Source organism: Salvelinus sp. IW2-2015, linkage group LG23, assembly GCF_002910315.2.
Source record: "Salvelinus sp. IW2-2015 linkage group LG23, ASM291031v2, whole genome shotgun sequence".
Classification (NCBI taxonomy): domain Eukaryota; kingdom Metazoa; phylum Chordata; class Actinopteri; order Salmoniformes; family Salmonidae; genus Salvelinus; species Salvelinus sp. IW2-2015.
In genome coordinates, this window is record NC_036863.1 from 12,434,770 (window position 1) to 12,453,692 (window position 18,923).

The 18,923-nt window shown below is 42.5% G+C and overlaps 1 protein-coding gene across 3 annotated transcripts in view; it reads right to left on the reverse strand.

Annotated features, from left to right (window-relative positions):
* The window catches only part of LOC111950459 (F-BAR and double SH3 domains protein 2-like), a 61,955-nt gene extending 43,551 nt beyond the window's left edge, over positions 1 to 18,404 (reverse strand). For 2 of the 3 annotated variants that reach the window (XM_023968057.1, XM_023968056.2), the window contains exons 1-3: positions 18,152 to 18,404; positions 15,247 to 15,344; positions 2,600 to 2,645 (exon numbers count right to left, since the gene is read on the reverse strand). In XM_023968057.1, the coding sequence (XP_023823825.1) occupies positions 2,600 to 2,645; positions 15,247 to 15,344; positions 18,152 to 18,172 (165 nt within the window). In that variant the 5' untranslated portion in view covers positions 18,173 to 18,404. Of the gene's footprint in view, positions 1 to 2,599; positions 2,646 to 15,246; positions 15,345 to 18,151 lie in introns of those variants that run through there. The other variant, XM_023968058.2, reaches the window with a different exon arrangement.
* Positions 18,405 to 18,923: the final 519 nt, after the last annotated feature.

Sequence of the window (18,923 nt, forward strand, 5' to 3'; positions counted from 1 at the left end):
TTGTTCATTCAGTATTGTTGCAATTGTCATTATTACAAAAGTGTGTGTGTATGATATATATATAAAAAAATGTATATAAAATCGGCATCGGCATTTTTTGTCCTCCAATAATCGGTATCGGTATTGAAAAATCATAATCGGTCGACCTCTAGTCGAGCAGTGAATTTCAAACACAGATTCAACCACAAATACCAGGGAAGGTTTTCCAATGCACCAATTGGTAGATGGGTAAAAATAAACATTGTAGTTACTCCACAATACTAACCTAATTGACAGAGTGAAAAGAAGGAAGCCTGTACAGCAGCGAAGGATCCTCGGAGGAGGAAGGCGAATTTCGTAAAATTTCATAAAAATTAGTGAAACATAAAAAATAAAAATATTGATAAAACTATTCTAAATATATTCATATGTTACCAAATAATTGATTAAACACACTGTTTTGCAATGAAGGTCTACAGTAGCCTCAACAGCACTTTCAAGGGTGGTACCATGGTGTAGCTGGAGGACAGCTAGTTTCCGTTCTCTTCTGGGTACATTGACTTCAATACAAAACCTAGGAGGCTCATGGTTCTCAGCCCCTTCCACTGACTTACACAGTAATTATGACAACTTCCGGAGGACATCCTCCAACCTGTCAGAGCTCTTGCAGCATTGAACTGACATGATTAATCTATTACTGAAAGCATAAGCTAACACTGCAGTGCATAAAATGTGGTGAGTAGTTGACTCAGAGAGAGAAAGACAATAGCTGAACAGTTTTGAACAAATTCATTTCTTAAATTAAGGAGAAGCAAGAGAGAGAGAGAACTAGCTATATTTCATGGTATTTTTTTACTTTTCACTTACTTCGCTAGTTTAGCCTACTCAAACAAAACACCCGGGTCAAACAGAGAGGGATGCTATGTTAGCTAGCTGGCTGTCCAACACTAGAACCTTTCCAAGTCAGCTTTCGGTTTTATTAATTTATTGCCACCGATGTAACTGCTAAACTGCCTTCTGACTGTACTGCATGATTGTAGCGGGTTTACTAATGCGTTAGTTCTATTAGCTATGACGTTAGATAATATGGTGACAACGATGTAGACTGTGTGTTGCGCTTAGCGGTTATGATATGAAGGTTTGGCTTGTAACATTTCTTTGGGGCCTGGTCACAGACAGCTGATGTGTTGTGCACTGTAGTCCACAGGCAGAGGGAAAAGGTGAGGAGGAGAGCGTGTAGATGCAAAAAGGAATTACAACGAGCAAAGTGATCATTCTGTTTGTATGTGGCTGCTATGAAAGTAAACTGTGTTTGCATGTGATAAGGGGTGTGTGTGTATTCATTCCACTGATTCTGTTGAAAGACTTTCCATATTTTCAAGCATCATGTTATGGGTATCTTTGGAATCGTTAAGGACTAGGGAGTTTTTCAGGATCAAAAATAAATAGAATGGACCTAAGCACAGGCAAAATCCTAAGAAAACCAGGTTCAGTCTGCTTTCTACCAGACACAGATGAATTCCCCATTCAGCAGGACAATAAACTAAAACAAGACTAAATATACACTGTAGTTGCTTACCAAGAAGACATTGAATCTTCCTGAGTGGCCTAGTTAGAGTTCAGTTCAATCTACTTGAAAATCTATAGCCAAGACCTGAAAATGGTTGTCTAGCAATGATCAACAACCAATTTGACAGATCTTGAAGAATTGTGATAATAATAATGTGTGAATATTGTACAATACAGGTGTACAAAGCTCTAAGAGACTTACCCAGAAAGACTCACAGCTGTAATCACTGCCAAAGGTGTTTCAACAAAGTACTGAATTGGGGGGTGGAATACCGTTGTAAATAAGATATATATTTCATTTTCAATACATTTGGGAAAAAAGTAAAAACATGCTTTCACTTTGTCATTATGTGGTGTTGTGTGTAGATGTGCAAGTTTTTTTTAAATACATTTTGAATTCAGGCTGTTACACAACAAAATGTGGAATAAGTCAAGGGGTATGAATACTTCCTGAAGGCACTGTATGAATGGTATATGAGCAGGGTGTGAATGAATCCCTCAAACAAAACAAAAACACACACAACAGCAATCTCTCTCGCCCTCTCACACACTATATTACACACCATATTACACACAATGAAGTGGCTGGGTACTGCCTGGTTGGAGGAACTCCCAAGTCAGGGCCCTCTTTTCTCACAGTAATGGTTTACATTCCACACAGGGATGCAAAGCCGGAAAAGACCAAAGCAGAGGGGGGATTTTCAGACAGTAAATTGACATCCACAGGAAACTGTGGCATAAACAACTCGACGACAAGGAAGTGGGCGACACAAAACACCACAACTGAGACAAAACCTTTAAAGTGGTCCTCTGTGATAGATGAGAAATGCATCGGATCACAATTGAGCCCAGATCCACTCAACAACCGCAACCTTACCCGAACCTCGTATGGTGAAGCAATTGCCGCCTTTGTGGGACGCAAGTTATTTTTTGGGTGCCCCAAAGCTGAAGACAGCAACACCACAATGAAATGGCATCCGTATGCAGAAATTAACACGCCTCCAGAGGGATAGAGAGAGAGAGAAGGAAGGACGGAGAGAGAGATACTCACCTGGGCATAGTCCCTCTCTACGGCAGCTTTCTTCTGACTGAATGTCCTACAAGGAGTAAAGGTAGAACCACAGAATGATATACAACATAATTAATAAACTGGGAAAAGAGAATGAATGGACACCACAGGACTATATAAATTAGACAAAGCATGATACATTTAGTAGGGCTGACCCCATTTAGTCAACTGGTAGATTGTTTGGTCGATAGGCTGTTGGTCGACCTAGATATCTTTAGTCGAGCAGTCGCAATTTTTTATGTTGCCAACTGGACATTAAAAACTGTAATATCTTATGCTTCACGGAGTCGTGTCTGAATGATGATATTATCAACATACAGTTGGCTGGTTATACACTGTATCGGCAGGTTAGAACAGCGGCGTCTGGTAAGACAAGGGGTGGCGGACTATGCATATATGTAAACAACAGCTCGTGCACGATATCTAAGGAAGTCTCGAGGTTTTGCTCGCCTGAGGGAGAGTATCTCATGATAAGCTGTAGACCACACTATCTACCTAGAGAGTTTAAATCTGTATTTTTTGTAGCTATCTACATACCACCACAGACCGATGCTGGCACTAAGACTGCACTCAATGAGCTGTATTCCGCCAGAAGCAAACAGGAAAACGTTCATCTAGGAGGCAGTGCTCCTAGTGGCCGGGGACTTTAATGCAGGGAATCTTAAATCAGTTTTACCTAATTTCTACCAGCTTAAATGTGCAACCAGAGGGGGGGGAAATACTCCACACAGAGACATGTACAAAGCTCTCCCTCGTCCTCCATTTGGCAAATCTGACCATAATTCTATCCTCCTGAGTCCTGAACACAAGCAAAAAATAAAGCTGGAAGCACCAGTGACTAGATCAATAAAAAAAGTGGTCAGATGAAGCAGATAAGCTACAGGACTGTTCGGATAGCACAGACTGGAATATGTTCCGTGATTCTTGAGGAGTACACCACATCAGTCATTGGCTTCATCAATAAGTGCATCGATAGGCCTCCCGGGTGGCGCAGTGGTCTAGCTGCGCCACCAGAGTCTCTGGGTTCGCTCCCAGGCTCTGTCGCAGCCGGCCGCGACCGGGAGGTCCGTGGGGCGACGCACAATTGGCATAGCGTTGTCCGGGTTAGGGAGGGTTTGGCCGGTAGGGATATCCTTGTCTCATCGCGCTCCAGCGACTCCTGTGGCGGGCCGGGCGCAGTGCGCGCTAACCAAGGGGGCCAGGTACACGGTGTTTCCTCCGACACATTGGTGCGGCTGGCTTCCGGGTTGGAGGCGCGCTGTGTTAAGAAGCAGTGCGGCTTGGTTGGGTTGTGCTTCGGAGGGCGCATGGCTTTCGACCTTCGTCTCTCCCGAGCCCGTACGGGAGTTGTAGCGATGAGACAAGTTAGTAATTACTAGCGATTGGATACCACGAAAATTGGGGAGAAAATGGGATAAAATTAAAATTAAAAAAATAATAAGTGCATCGATGACGTCGTTCCCACAGTGACCGTGATTACATACCCCAACCAGAAGCCATTGTTTACAGGCAACACTCGCACTGAGCTAATGGATAGAGCTGCCGCTTTCAAGGAGTGGGACTCTAACCCAGAAGGTTATTAGAAATCCCGCTATGCCTTCCAACAAACATGCAAAGTGTCAATACAGGACTAAGATCGAATTGTACTACACCGGCTCCGATGCTCGTCGGATGTGGCAGGGCTTGCAAACTATTACAGACTACAAAGGGAAGCACAGCCGAGAGCTGCCCAGTGACACGAGCCTACCAGACGAACTAGACTACTTCTATGCTTGCTTCGAAGCAAATATCACTGAAACATGCATGAGAGCAACTGTTACGGACGACTGTGTGATTACACTCTCCGCAGTTGATGTGAGTAAGACCTTAAAACAGGTCAACATTCACAAGGCCGCAGGGCCAGACGGATTATCAGGACGTGTACTGCGATCATGCGCTGACCAACTGGAAAGTGTCTTCACTGACATTTTCAACTTCTCCCTGTCTGAGTCTGTAATACCAACATGTTTCAAGCAGACCAGGATAGTCCCTGTGCCCAAGAACACTAAGGTAACCTGCCTAAATGAATACCGACCCATAGCACTCATGTCTGTAGCCAGTGCTTTGAAAGGCTGGTCATGGCTCACAACACCATTATCCCAGAAACCCTAGACCTACTCCAATTTGCATACCGCCCTAACAGATCCACAGATGATGCAATCTCTACTGCACTCCACACTGCCCTTTCCCACCTGGACAAAAGGAACACCTAAGTGAGAAAGCTATTCATTGACTACAGCTCAGCGTTCAACATCACAGTGTCCTCAAAGCTCATCAATAAGCTAAGGATCCTGGTACTAAACACCTCCCTCTGCAACTGGATCCTGGACTTCCCGACGGGCCGACCCCAGGTGGTAAGGGTAGGTAACAACACATTCGCCACGCTGATCCTCAACACAGGAGCCCCTCAGGGGTGCGTGCTCAGTCCCCTCCTGTACTCCCTGTTCACTCATGACTGCACGGCCAGGCACGACTCCAACACCATCATTAAGTTTGCTGATGACACAACAGTGGTAGGCCTGATCACCGACAACGACAAGACAGCCTATAGGGAGGAGGTCAGAGAACTGGCCGTGTGGTGTCAGGACAACAACCTCTCCCTCAACGTGATCAAGACAAAGGAGTCGATTGTGGACTACAGGAAAAGGTGGACCGAGCACGCCCCCATTCTCATTGACAGGGCTGTAGTGGAGCAGGTTGAGAGCTTCAAGTTCCTTGGTGTCCACATCACCAACAAACTAACATGGTCGGCTAGCAAGGTGCCTGAGAGATGTGACTGCGCCAAGGGTTAACATAATGTGTGTTGTCTCTTCGTGTGCAGGGCAAATAAAAATATTTCAACTAGCAGACCGTCAGTTGTGGCAGCGTCCTAATTAAAAGTACACAACGCAGAATGAACCACGCTACACTAGCATGGTCCAAGCACACCAAGACAGTCATGAAGAGGGCACGACAAAACCTATTCCCCCTCAGGAGACTGAAAAGATTTGGCATGGGTCCTCAGATCCTCAAAAGGTTCTACAGCTGCACCATCGAGAGCATCCTGACTGGTTGCATCACTGCCTGGTATGGGAACTGCTTGGCCTCCGACCGCAAGGCACTACATAGGGTAGGGTAGTGCGTACGGCCCAGTACATGACTGGGCCAAGCTTCTTCCCATCCAGGACCTCTATACCAGGCGGTGTCAGAAGAAGGCCCTAAACATTGTCAAAGACTCCAGCCACCCTAGTCATAGACTGTTCTCTCTGCTACCGCATGGCAAGCGGTACCAGAGCGCCAAGTCTAGGTCCAAGAGGCTTCTAAACAGCTTCTACCCCAAACCATAAGACTCCTGAACAGCTAATCAAATGGCAACCCAGATTATTTGCATTGCCCCCCCCCCCCCCCCCCTTTACACCGCTGCTACTCTTATTATCTATGTCACTTTAACTCTACCTACATGTACATATTACCTCAATTACCTCAACTAACCGGTGCCCCGCACATTGACTCTGTACCGGTGCCCCCTATATATAGTCTATTGTTATTTTACTGCTGCTCTTTAACTACTTGTTACTTCTATTTCTTATTTGTATTTTTTAAACTGCATTGTTGGTTACGGGCTTGTAAGTAAGCATTTCACTGTAAGGTCTGTTGTATTCGGCACATATGACTAAAACAATTATTTTTATTATTTTCATGGTGCACAAGACACCAGTCTGATTCACGCCTGTCTCAGTGGACTAATCCATTGCGGACGCCACGGGGATGGCACAATCCATCACTCCTAAGTCATTTGATAATGAAATTGTATATGGTTATATTATGTAAAAATAATGGTGCAACACTAATCAATCTCATTATTTTATAACAAATTCTCAATCTCAGTGCGCCGTAGAATTGGCACCTTTCCCTATGTTGCTATGTGCATAATAGCAAAGTTAATCAGTATAGTGGGATTGAGAACAATGCGGTGGAGGCAGCAGCAGCAGAGACAAAAAAAGCTGCCTTTGCCTGAGCCTTGTTGTCTAAGAAATTGAGGAGAGGAGAGAGTATTGTTTACACTGTTGCAAATTGCCAGAAAAAATTATATTGTAATCTAACAACAACTGTTTGACACACACAATACTCACGCAACGCTTGCTCCTATACCCTCCTTTTTCTAGATCCCCAGTAGTTTCCACAACTAAGTCAAATTATCTCCACAGATCTGACTTCCTCTTTCCTTCCTGAGTAACCCGTAAACATTCGCCCGTTTCGAGTTAATTTTTCATGTCCTCCACATCCATTTTGCTGTTATAACAATTTATTGATGTGATTATGATAGGCTATAGGTGAGGTCCTATTGTTAACATGCATGTGATGCTCACGCATTTCATGTAAAGCGAGCAAGGGTTGAGGGAATAGGGAATGCTTGTCAAACAAATTAGGGATTTCGGTAACAGAACAAAACTTTACAGTCAGAAACTAAATGGCTGAAATGATGTTACAGCTTCAGCCTGGATAGTGCAATAAACACTGCTATGTGTTTAAACAGAGCGAGACAACGTGCCCCAGTCACACAGTGTCCTTTTTTTAACAGTTTGACCATCGGGTTCTTTGAGTCCTTTGTGTCTTAATTATGTAATCAAACAGTATGCTTAAAGCACCAGACAAAGCTCAGCGCATATGTAGTTGATTTTATTCTGTCTATAGAAGGAAAAATAAGGTTAAACAGGACTCAGTCAACCACTATTTTTTTGTCGGGGTCATCCCTAAGACTCAACAGCCAATGATATGCTAGGCATCATAAATGATGTATCAGACTGATATCTAGGGAGTTGTGGCTTGTTGAATAGCATGTCAGATTATAAACCTGACAAATTGTTTGAGATCAAAATAGTAGTAGTGGTGCAAATAAGCAGCCATTTGAGCTCACGTGCATCCTGTTTCCATTGATCATCTTTGAGATGTTTCTACAACTTGGGAGTCCACCTGTGGTAAATTCAATTGATTGGACATGATTTGGAAAGGCACACACCTGTCTATATTAGTTCCCAATGTTGAAAGTGCATGTTTGAGCAAAAACCAAGCCATGAGGTGGAAGGAATTGTCCGTAGAGCCTGGAGAGAGGATTGTGTTGAGGCACAGATTGGGGAAGGGTACCAAAACATATCTGCAGAAATTAAGGTCCCCAAGAACACAGCGGCCTCCATCATTCTTAAATGGAAGAAGTTTAGAACCACCAAGACTCTTCCTAGAGCTGGCTGCCCGGCCAAAAGGGGGAGAAGGGCCTAAGTCAGGGAGGTGACCAAGAACCCGAAGCCCACTCTGACAGTTCCTCTGTGGAGATGGAAGGTTCTCCCAGAAGGACAACCATCTCCGCAGCACTCCACCAATCAGGCCTTTATGGTAGAGTGGTCAGACGGAAGCCACTCCTCAGTAAATGGCACGACAGCCCACTTGGAGTTTGCCAAAATGGCACCCAATGGACTCTCAGACCATGAGAAACAAGATAATCAGGTCTGATGAAACCAAGATTGAACTATTTGGCCTGAATGTCAAGTGTCACGTCTGGAGGAAACCTGGCACCATCCCTACGGTGAAGCATGGAGGTGTCAGCATCATAATGCTGTGGGAATGTTTTACAGCGGCAGGGACTGGAAGACTAATCAGGATCAAGGGAAAGATGAATGGAGCAAAGTACAGAGAGCTCCTTGACGAAAACATGCTCCAGAGGTTCACCTTCCAACAGAACAATGACCCTAAGCACACAGCCAAGACAACGCAGGAGTGGCTTTGGGACAAGTTTCTGAATGTCATTGAGTGGCCCAGCAAGAGCCCGGACATGAAACCCGATTGAACATCTCTGGAGAGACCTGAAAATAGCTGCGCAGCGACGTTCCCCATCCAACCTGACAGAGCTTGAGAGGATCTGCAGAGAGGAATGGGAGAAACTCCCCAAATACAGGTGTGCCAAGCTTGTAGCGTCATACAGCCTTAAGTCTTGGGTAATTGCTGCCAAAGGTGATTCAACAAAGTACTGAGTAAAGGGTCTGAATACTTATGTAAATAGAATATATATATATATTTTTTTTTTTTTTATAAATTTGAAAATAAATCCTAAACACCTGTTTTTGCTTTGTCATTATACGGTATTGTGTGTAGATTGATTAGGAAACATTTAATCAATTTTAGAATAAGGCTGTAACGTAACAAAATGTGGAAAACGTCAAGGGGTCTGAATACTTTCCGAATGCACCGTACAGGTCCTGGATGACAGGGAGCTCGGCCCCAGTGATATGCTGGGCTGGCCACACTACCCAATGTAGCACTTTGTGATCAAGGGCGGTTAATTTTCTATACCAAGCGGCAATGCAGCCAGTCAAGATGCTCTTGATGGTGCAGCTGTATAACTTTGAGGATCCGAGGGCCCATGCCAAATCTTTTCAGCCTCCTGAGGGAAAAGAGTCGCTGCCGTGCCCTCTTCACGATTGTGCGGGTGTGTCGACCATGTTAAGTCCTTAGTGATGTGGACGCCAAGGAAAGTGAAGCTCTCGACCCGCTCCCCAACAGCCCTGTTGATGTGGATGGGGGCGTGCTCTTCCCTCTTTCTCCTATAGTCCACGATCAGCTCCTTAGTCTTACTGACGTTGAGGGAAAAGTTGACATGTCCAAATAGTCCCTCTGTTTCAGTCCATTTTATTATGTTTGATGTCTGATGAATATGACCCAGGTTGTGTTGTTTGGAGTCTTTACAGTTCCAGGAGTGAGCAGAGCATGGCACATCTTGTCTCTCTCACGTGTAAACAGTACGAGAACCACAGCGTCAACTGGCCTAGTCCTTCTGTGATCAATGTCTTTTTCCTTTCTCCCACATTAGGCACCAAATGTAGAAAAATTTACTGAAACTGGGAGGGACTACCAAGACCTGGTTAATAAGAAAAATATATTTTTGTTTTCCATTACAATACGTTTTAAAACGTTTTCAGTGGCAATTGAACACAACCCAGCCACAGACAGTTCCTTTTGATTGATGGGTGAAGTAGGCAAATTGGCTTTGACTAGACTGGTCATGTACACTGGGCATTTCATTGCAAATTAAAGCTAGAATCCTTAGTTGCTACATCCATTTTTGTACTTATAAATGAATAGCCAAAATTCCACATGGGTCACTTCAGGCTAAAACAAGACTATTACTGGTCTGAGTGCTACAGTATTCAGCAAATCCAAACTGACACAACAGATCTGGCTTCCCCTCGGGTGATTTGCATGTCCTCTTGGCCTGTTCTTCCTTTCCCTCTGCATTGGTCATGTTCATTCGAGCCTAAGTTTCAGTTTTTCCATTGCAAACTGAGTGTTTCTTATTGGAGTCCAAGTAGGCCAGCGTTTCCCAAACTCGGTCCTCGGGACCCCAAGGGGTGCACGTTTCGTTTTTTGCCCTAACACTACACAGCTGATTCAAAGCTTGATGATTAGTTGATTATTTGAATCAGCTGTGTAGCACTAGGACAAAAAATGAAACGTGCACCCAGGCGGGGCCCCAGGACCGAGTTTGGGAAACCCCGAAGTAGTCCATCCAATTTTAGTTTGTTTGGTGCCTAATGAAGGGAAAGGGGATACCTAGTCAGTTGCACAACTGAATGCATTCAACCGAAATGTGTCTTCCGCATTTAACCTAACCCCTCTGAATCAGAGGTACAGGGGGCTGCCTTAAATCGACATCCACTTCATTGGCGCAGTCAGATTTTTCCATCTTATCTGCTTAGGGATTCGAACCAGCGACCTTTCGGTTTACTGGCCCAACAGTTTTAACCGCTAGGCTACCACTGCCCCTAGGGAACACAACCCTGGGTCGCGTTCAATAGGACCAACCTTTTGGAACATTCAGATAGAAATATGCTATGTAGAACAAACATGCCAGTCATGTAGAGCAGTGCTTTCCAACTCCAGTACTCCCAACAGCACACATGTTTGTTGTAGCTCCAGAAAAAAAACACACGATTCAACTTTAAGGGTTTGATGATTAGTTGACAAGTAGAATCAGGTGTGCTTGTCTGGGGCCACAAGAAAAATATGTACTGTTGGGGGGTACTGGAGGACCGGAGTTGGGAAACACTGAAAACTCACAGACACACCAATAGCGTTTGCTGGCCGAGTGTACTTAACACAGCTTTACCAAAACTCGGTCCTCAGGATCTCACGGGGTGCACGTTTAGTTTTTTGCCCTAACACTACACAGCTGATTCAACATTTTAAAGCTTGATGATTAGTTGATTATTTGAATCAGCTGTGTAGTGCTATGGCAAAAAACAAAATGTGCACCCCTTGGGGTCCCAAAGGCCTTTGGGAAACGCTGACTTAGCACCTCTGAACAGAGTGCCAGCTGTAATTTGCAAACCGATTCTACATGTAGAATCGCGCGAACATGTCGTCAGTCTGACACCCCCACCAGCGAGCATGTGGTCCCTAAAACACACCACGATGAATGAACGGCAGATTGACATTTGGTGCGGTGTGTCTGCTCCCTTAGGAATCACATCGGCTCTATTACTGGAATTTCTATCTGCAACGTTTGACAACTGAACTTGGCCCTGCTCTCCCTTTTCTTCCCTATACTATATCACTGCCTGTCCCTATCATTCTCCCTCTCCAACTATCAATATTTTTTTATTCTGGTAACCAAAATTCCCATTTGGAGGATTCCAAGATTTCCTTACTACTCCATCCTGATTCCAGGAATCTTCCAACCAGGAAGATTCCAAAGTTATTTTTATCCAAAACCAATTTTCCTCCAAGAGTGACTGGCTGAACATCTCTGGCTCGTTTGATCTTTAGTGATTTTTCATCTCTTTGTCACCCCTCCCAAGCCAAATGACAGGAAGCCAGACCCAAGAGTACTGTCCCCTTCCAAATAAACCCCTACCCCACAAGGGCACTTCATATCACAGACATGTACAAAGGTTGGGTAGGTTTTTACCAATATGGTAATAGGGGCTAGGCTCTCTGACAGGCTAGGTTGAATTGTAGCCATTGATTATACATATCCAAGCCTTTCACAACTACACAAGTGCCTAGGTAGTAGGCGATAGGGGTTGATTTGAAACTGGGGATAGAGAAGCAGCCTCCACTGCCATCCACCCTCATCTTATAGCCCTCCACTAGAGGTCGACCGATTAGGATTTTTCAACGCCGATACCGATAATTGGAGGACCAAAAAAAGCCGATACTGATTAATCGGACGATTTTTTAAAATGTATTTGTAATAATGACAATTACAACAATACTGAATGAACACTTATTTTAACTTAATATAGTACATCAATAAAATCAATTTAGCCTCAAATAAATAATGAAACATGTTCAATTTGGTTTAAATAATGCAAAAACAAAGTGTTGGAGAAGAAAGTAAAAGTGCAATATGTGCCATGTAAAAAAGCTAACGTTTAAGTTCCTTGCTCAGAACATGAGAARATATGAAAGCTGGTGGTTCCTTTTAACATGAGACTTCAATATTCCCAGGTAAGAAGTTTTAGGTTGTAGTTAATATAGGAATTATAGAACTCTCTCTCTCTATACCATTTGTATTTCATATACCTTTGACTATTGGATGTTCTTATAGGCACTTTAGTATTGCCAGTGTAACAGTATAGCTTCCGTCCCTCTACTCGCCCCTACCTGAGCTCGAACCAGGAACACATCGCAACAGCCACCCTCGAAGCATCGTTACCAATCGCTCCACAAAAGCTGCGGACCTTGCGGAGCAAGGGGAACAACTACTCCAAGTCTCAGAGCGAGTGACGTCACCGATTGAAACGATATAAGCGCACACCCCGCTAACTAGCTAGCCATTTCACACCGGTTACACCAGCCTAATCTCAGGAGTTGATAGGCTTGAAGTCATAAACAGCTCAATGCTTGAAGCATTGCGAAGAGCTGCTGGCAAAACGCACGAAAGTGCTGTTTGAATGAATGCGTACGAGCCTGCTGCTGCCTACCATCGCTCAGACTGCTCTATCAAATATCAAATCATAGACTTAATTATAACATAATAACACACAGAAATACGAGCCATTGGTCATTAATATGGTCGAATCCGGAAACTATCATTTCGAAAACAAAACGTTTATTCTTTCAGTGAAAATCGTAACCATTCCGTATTTTATCTAACGGGTGGTATCCACAAGTCTAAATATTCCTGTTACATTGCACAACCTTCAATGTTATGTCATAATTATGTAAAATTCTGGCAAATTTCACCTGGTTAATATTGCCTGCTAACCTGGATTTCTTTTAGCTAAATATGCAGGTTAAAAAATATATACTTCTGTGTATTGATTTCAAGAAAGGCATTGATGTTTATGGTTAGGTACAGTCGTGCAACGATTGTGCTTTTTTCGCAAATGCGCTTTTGTTAAATCATCTCCCGTTTGGCGAAGTTGGTTGTCTTTGTTAGGAAGAAATAGTCTTCACACAGTTCGCAACGAGCCAGGCGGCCCAAACTGCTGCATATACCCTGACTCTGTTGCAAGAGAAGTGACACAATTTCCCTAGTTAAAAGAAATTCATGTTAGCAGGCAATATTAACTAAATATGCAGGTTTAAAAATTTATACTTGTGTATTGATTTTAAGAAAGGCATTGATGTTTATGGTTAGGTACACGTTGGAGCAACGACAGTCCTTTTTCGCGAATGCGCACCGCATCGATTATATGCAACGCAGGACAAGCTAGATAAACTAGTAATATCATCAACCATGTGTAGTTAACTAGTGATTATGATTGATTGATTGTTTTTTATAAGATAAGTTTAATGCTAGCTAGCAACTTACCTTGGCTTCTTACTGCATTCGCGTAACAGGCAGGCTCCTCGTGGAGTGCAATGTAAAGCAGGTGGTTAGAGCGTTGGACTAGTTAACCATAAGGTTGCAAAATTGAATCCCCGAGCTGACAAGGTAAAAATCTGTTGTTCTGCCCCTGAACAAGGCAGTTAACCCACCGTTCCTAGGCCGTCATTGAAAATAAGAAAGTGTTCTTAACTTCTTTGATATAGGGGGCATCATTTTCACTTTTAGATGAATTGCGTGCCCATAGTGAACTGCCTCCTACTCTGTCCCAGATGCTAATATATGCATATCATTATTACTATTGGATATAAAACACTCTGAAGTTTCTAAAACTATTTGAATGATGTATGTGAGTATAACAGAACTCATATGGCAGGCAAAAACCTGAGAAAAAATCCCAAAACAGGAAGTGAGAATTCTGAGACTGGTCAACGTTCAACTCATCGCCTATTCAATTCCCTGTAAGATATGGATCTGTTTGCACTCCCTACGCCTTCCACTAGATGTCAACAGTCTGTAGAACGTGGAATGAAGCTTATGCTGTGTTGTGGGGCCGGATGAGAGGGGAATGAGTCAGTGGTCTGGCAGATTGCCAGTTCCTGGTCCCGCGCTTTCCTCATGATATCGCCTTGCGTTCCATAACTTCTACAGACACAAAGGAATGCTCCGGTTGGAACGTTATTGGATATATATGATAACAACATCCTGAAGATTGATTCTCTACTTAGTTTGACCAGTTTATTCAACCTGTTATATAACTTTTTGAAGTTTTAGTCCGAGTTCGCCTGCATCTGCGCGAGCGTTTGGACATGTGCACTAAACATGCTAGCAAAAGTAGCTACTTAGACATAAGTAATGGACATTATCGAACAAAACAACGATTTATTGTGGAACTAGGATTSCTGGGAGTGCATTCTGATGAAGATGATCAAAGGTAAGGGAATATTTATGATGTAATTTCGTATTTCTGTTGARTCCAACATGGCGGAGAAATMTTGTTATTTTTGAGCGCCGTCTRAGATTATTGCATGGTGTGCTTTTTACGTAAAGTTTTTTTGAAATCTGACAGCGGTTGCATTAAGAACAAGTGTATCTTTAATTCTATGTAAAACATGTATCTTTCATCAAAGTTTATGATGAGTATTTCTGTTATTTGACGTGGCTCTCTGCAATTTCTCCMGATATTTTGGAGMCATTTCTGAACATGGCGCCAATGTAAACCGAGATTTGTGGATATAAATATGCACATTATCGAACAAAACATAAATGTATTGTGTAACATGATGTCCTATGAGTGTCATCTGATGAAGATCATCAAAGGTTAGTGATTAATTTTATCTCCATTTCTGCTTTTTGTGACTACTATCTTTTGCTGGGAAAATGGCTGTGTTTTTCTGTGGCTATGTACTGAGCTAACAATGTGCTTTCGCCGTAAATCCTCTTTGAGATCAGACATGTTGGCTGGATTCACAACATGTGTAGCTTTAATTTGGTGTCTTTCATGTGTGATTTCATGAAAGATTGATATATATAGTAATATATTTGAATTTGGCGCGCTACATTTTTTCTGGCTTTTGGCCAAGTGGGACGCTACCGTCCCATATATCCCAGAGAAGTTAACTGACTTGCCTAGTTAAATAAAGCTATAAAAAAAAGATTTAAAAAATCTGTGTCCAAAAATACCGATTTACGATTGTTAGGAAAACTTGAAATCAGCCTTAATTAATCGGCCATTCCGATTAATCGGTCGACCTCTACCCTCCACCCCCCTCTATCCTCCCCTTACCTCAGGTCCTCCAGTAGGTCACACTCTGTCTGATGTTTGATGTGTAGTCTGCTTATCTGCTCAGCTTGAGTGTGTTTCAGCTCCTGGGTAACCTTGACCTGAGAGAGGCAAATAAATAAATAAATAAATAAATATATATATATATATATATATATATATATATATATCAATAGAAGTGGGCAAAACATCCAAATCCAGCTCTTGTATATGGAGCAGAATACAGTCAACTCCTGATAAGAGCACTGCATGTCATATACAGTTGAAGTCATAAGTTGACATACACCTTAGGAATTGTGAAAAACTGAGTAACTGTATTTGGCTAACATTTAATCCAAGTAAAAATTCACTGTTTTAGGTCAGTTAGGATCACCACTTTATTTTAAGAATGTGAAATGTCAGAATAATAGAAGAGAGAATGATTTATTTCCGCTTTTATTTCTTTCATCACATTCCCAGTGGGTCAGAAATGACATATACTCAATTAGTATTGGGTAGTATTGCCTTTAAATTGTTTAACTTGGGTCAAACGTTTTGGGTAACTTTCCTAAGATTCCCACAATAAGTTGGGTGAATGTTGGCCCATTCCTCCTGACAGAGCTGGTGTAACTGAGTCAGGTTTGTAGGCCTCCTTGCTCGCACATGCTTTTTCAGTTCTGCCCACACATTTTCTATAGGATTGAGGTCATGGCGTTGTGATACCTTGACTTTGTTGTCCTTAAGCCATTTTGCCACAACTTTGGAAGTATGCTTGGGGTCATTCATTGTCCATTTGGAAGACCCATTTGCGACCAAGCTTTAACTTCCTGACTGATGTCTTGAGATGTTGCTTCCATATATCCACATAATTTTCCTACCTCATGATGCTATCTATTTTATGAGGTGCACCAGTTCCTCCTGCAGCAAAGCACCCCCACAACATGATGCTGCCACCCCCGGGCTTTACGGTTGGGATGGTGTTCTTCGGCTCGCAAGCGTCTCCCTTTTTCCTCCAAACATAACAATGGTCATTATGGCCAAACAGTTCTATTTTTGTTTCTTCAGACCAGAGGACATTTCTCCAAAAAGTACAATCTTTGTCCACATGTGCAGTTGCAAATCATAGTCTGGCTTTTTTATGGCGGTTTTGTAGCAGTGTCATCTTCCTTGCTGAGCAGCCTTTCAGGTTATGTAGATATAGGACTCGTTTTACTGTGGATATAGATCCTTTTGTACCTATTTCCTCCAGCATCTTCACAAGGTCCTTTGCTGTTGTTCTGGGATTGATTTGTACTTTTCGCACCAAAGTACATTCATCTCTAGGAGACAGAATGCGTCTCCTTCCTGAGCGGTATGACGGCTGTGTGGTCCCATGGTGTTTATACTTGTGTACTATTGTTTGTACAGATGAACGTGGTACCTTTAGGCGTTTGGAAATTGCTCCCAAGTGCAAACACATTATTTTTTAATAGTCTTTGGATATCTGCGTGTTTCCGGTTGACACATTCATAACAACACCAAGCCATTAAATTGATCTAGGTCGTGTTCATTAGGGCACCGCAAAACAAAATTGAGCATATCTTATTGGAAAATGACAATTCCCCTCCCTGTTCCGGACCATTTTATTTTCTAGTGAACAAGGCCCAGAAGTCAACTATGTACTAATCCAGAGGCAGATGAAGCCTGGGTGGAGGAAAGCAGTTGCCTCTGTAGACTTCTAATTGGCCCCTGGGTTAGGTAACCCAGTCTCAGGGCTAGTAATTGGGTGTGTGTTCAACTGGGAAACCATTAGGGCTCAAACTACACTCACTGACCTTATAGGCTACCCTGAGAAGATCATTCTGTCATCATGCATGGTGTTTATCTTCACTTGTCATTCGATCTCAAGTTGATCTGGACCGTGCATTAGTTGGTGTGTTGCACTGTAAATTATAATACAGTATTTTGTAGTGGTGATTTGACTTCTATTTCTGAAGTGAACTGGTGAACCACAGCCTACTGTACTGTATTATTATACTATTATCATAACTTATAACACAGCTGATCATTAGGGGAAATATACTAAGGTTAAAATTAGAAGGCTATATTCAGGCAACTACAAACAAGTCAAGTGGTTGATCTAATAGGCCACGGTGTTTCTATTTCAGGAAATGACTCATCTGTAGTGCTACAACTGACATTTGAATATTCCTCAGCAATTAGTAGGCTAAAGTAACCCGGTTTGAGAGAGAAATTAATCCATAAACTAGCTAATCATGAATATAACAAAAATGGCATACGTATCATAGTGATAATTGTTTTTTTTCCCCATTAACCCATTAAGAACATCATTGTTAAAAATAACAAACTGGATTTTACAGAATTTGATATCCAGTCCAGGTTCAACTGATGGAATTTTAACAAAACACAGTACAATTTCTTATCAACACGCAACAGACTTCGGCGACTTGTCCGATGGTGTGTAATGTTTCTGCAACATGATACCGTAACAGGATTCCCATTACAATAATTGTTTTGCTGTTCCAGCTACTGTTGTGTTGCCATTTTATTTACACAGGTCCAAATTCAGTCATCCATCACCACTATAGCTTACTACAAATTATCTCCACCAAAAGCAAGACTGTTACAATGCATCTTTGTCAGTTTGTGAGCCAGGCAAAGGCTACAACTTATTTGGAACGGTGAGAAAATGTGTTTTCCTTGAATTGAATACTAGGATATTTCTTAGGCTACTTTGGAACATAGAAAAAATATAACCGTTTCAAGAAGTATCCTTCTAACAAAAATGTCGTATTTGCGTTTGATAAAAACTATACAACTTTGTTCCGACGTAGTGGGCACATATCTTAAAGTTGGACTGCAACAAAGCGTGCATCTTCCAACATTCGTCGAAACATTTGCAGAGGAGTGTAAAAACTGGACAACTCACCTTTCTCGGCGGAGGCTGCATGTTTGAATTTTAACCCCCAAGAAAAATCCTAACAAATATTTGCGTTAATCCGGAAATCCCGTGCAAAACTTTCTGTAATTTAGATATAATCGAAAGACAACCATGCACTGTGAGAATTTAGCTAGTCTGGTTCAGGCGGCCATAACGACCAAACTCAACACACCGACGAAGTCCTGTTAAAAATTGACTGCCTCCGCGAACATAAAAGTGAAGTTTGCGATTCAGTGGGGTTTCCGGTGGAAGAGAGAAGAATGGCGACATGCTGTGGAAATGCACGGGATTTTTCATGGGATTGAATTGCTCTGGGTTGGGATGAAGACTCGCCGTGGGCTATATCTCTCTAGTGGCAATGTCCTCTTCATAAACATTGGGATTAGTTGGGGATTAGGTGATACAGTACATCTCTCTGACCCATGCACATCTGTGCGTTTCGGCCTATGCCGTGGCCCTCAGAAATACACCTATTTTATTATTCATTCTCTCTCAATTGTCTCAGATGAATATAGAGATGTATCCCTACCACAGATAAATGGCACGTAAAGGCGAAAGTATACATATTTCTAGTAGCCTATCATTCAACATGGTTGACTAAAACATGTCCAGGTTGTCTTGTGTTGTCGGCCTACTTTTGTGATTAAAGTAGGCTATTGGTCGTTGGCTGTGCACTGAGTTTGATGTGTTTATAATATAAGAGATTCATGGGAAAATGCAATTACATTTGTTAACTGGGCATTTAACAGGGACAGGCTCT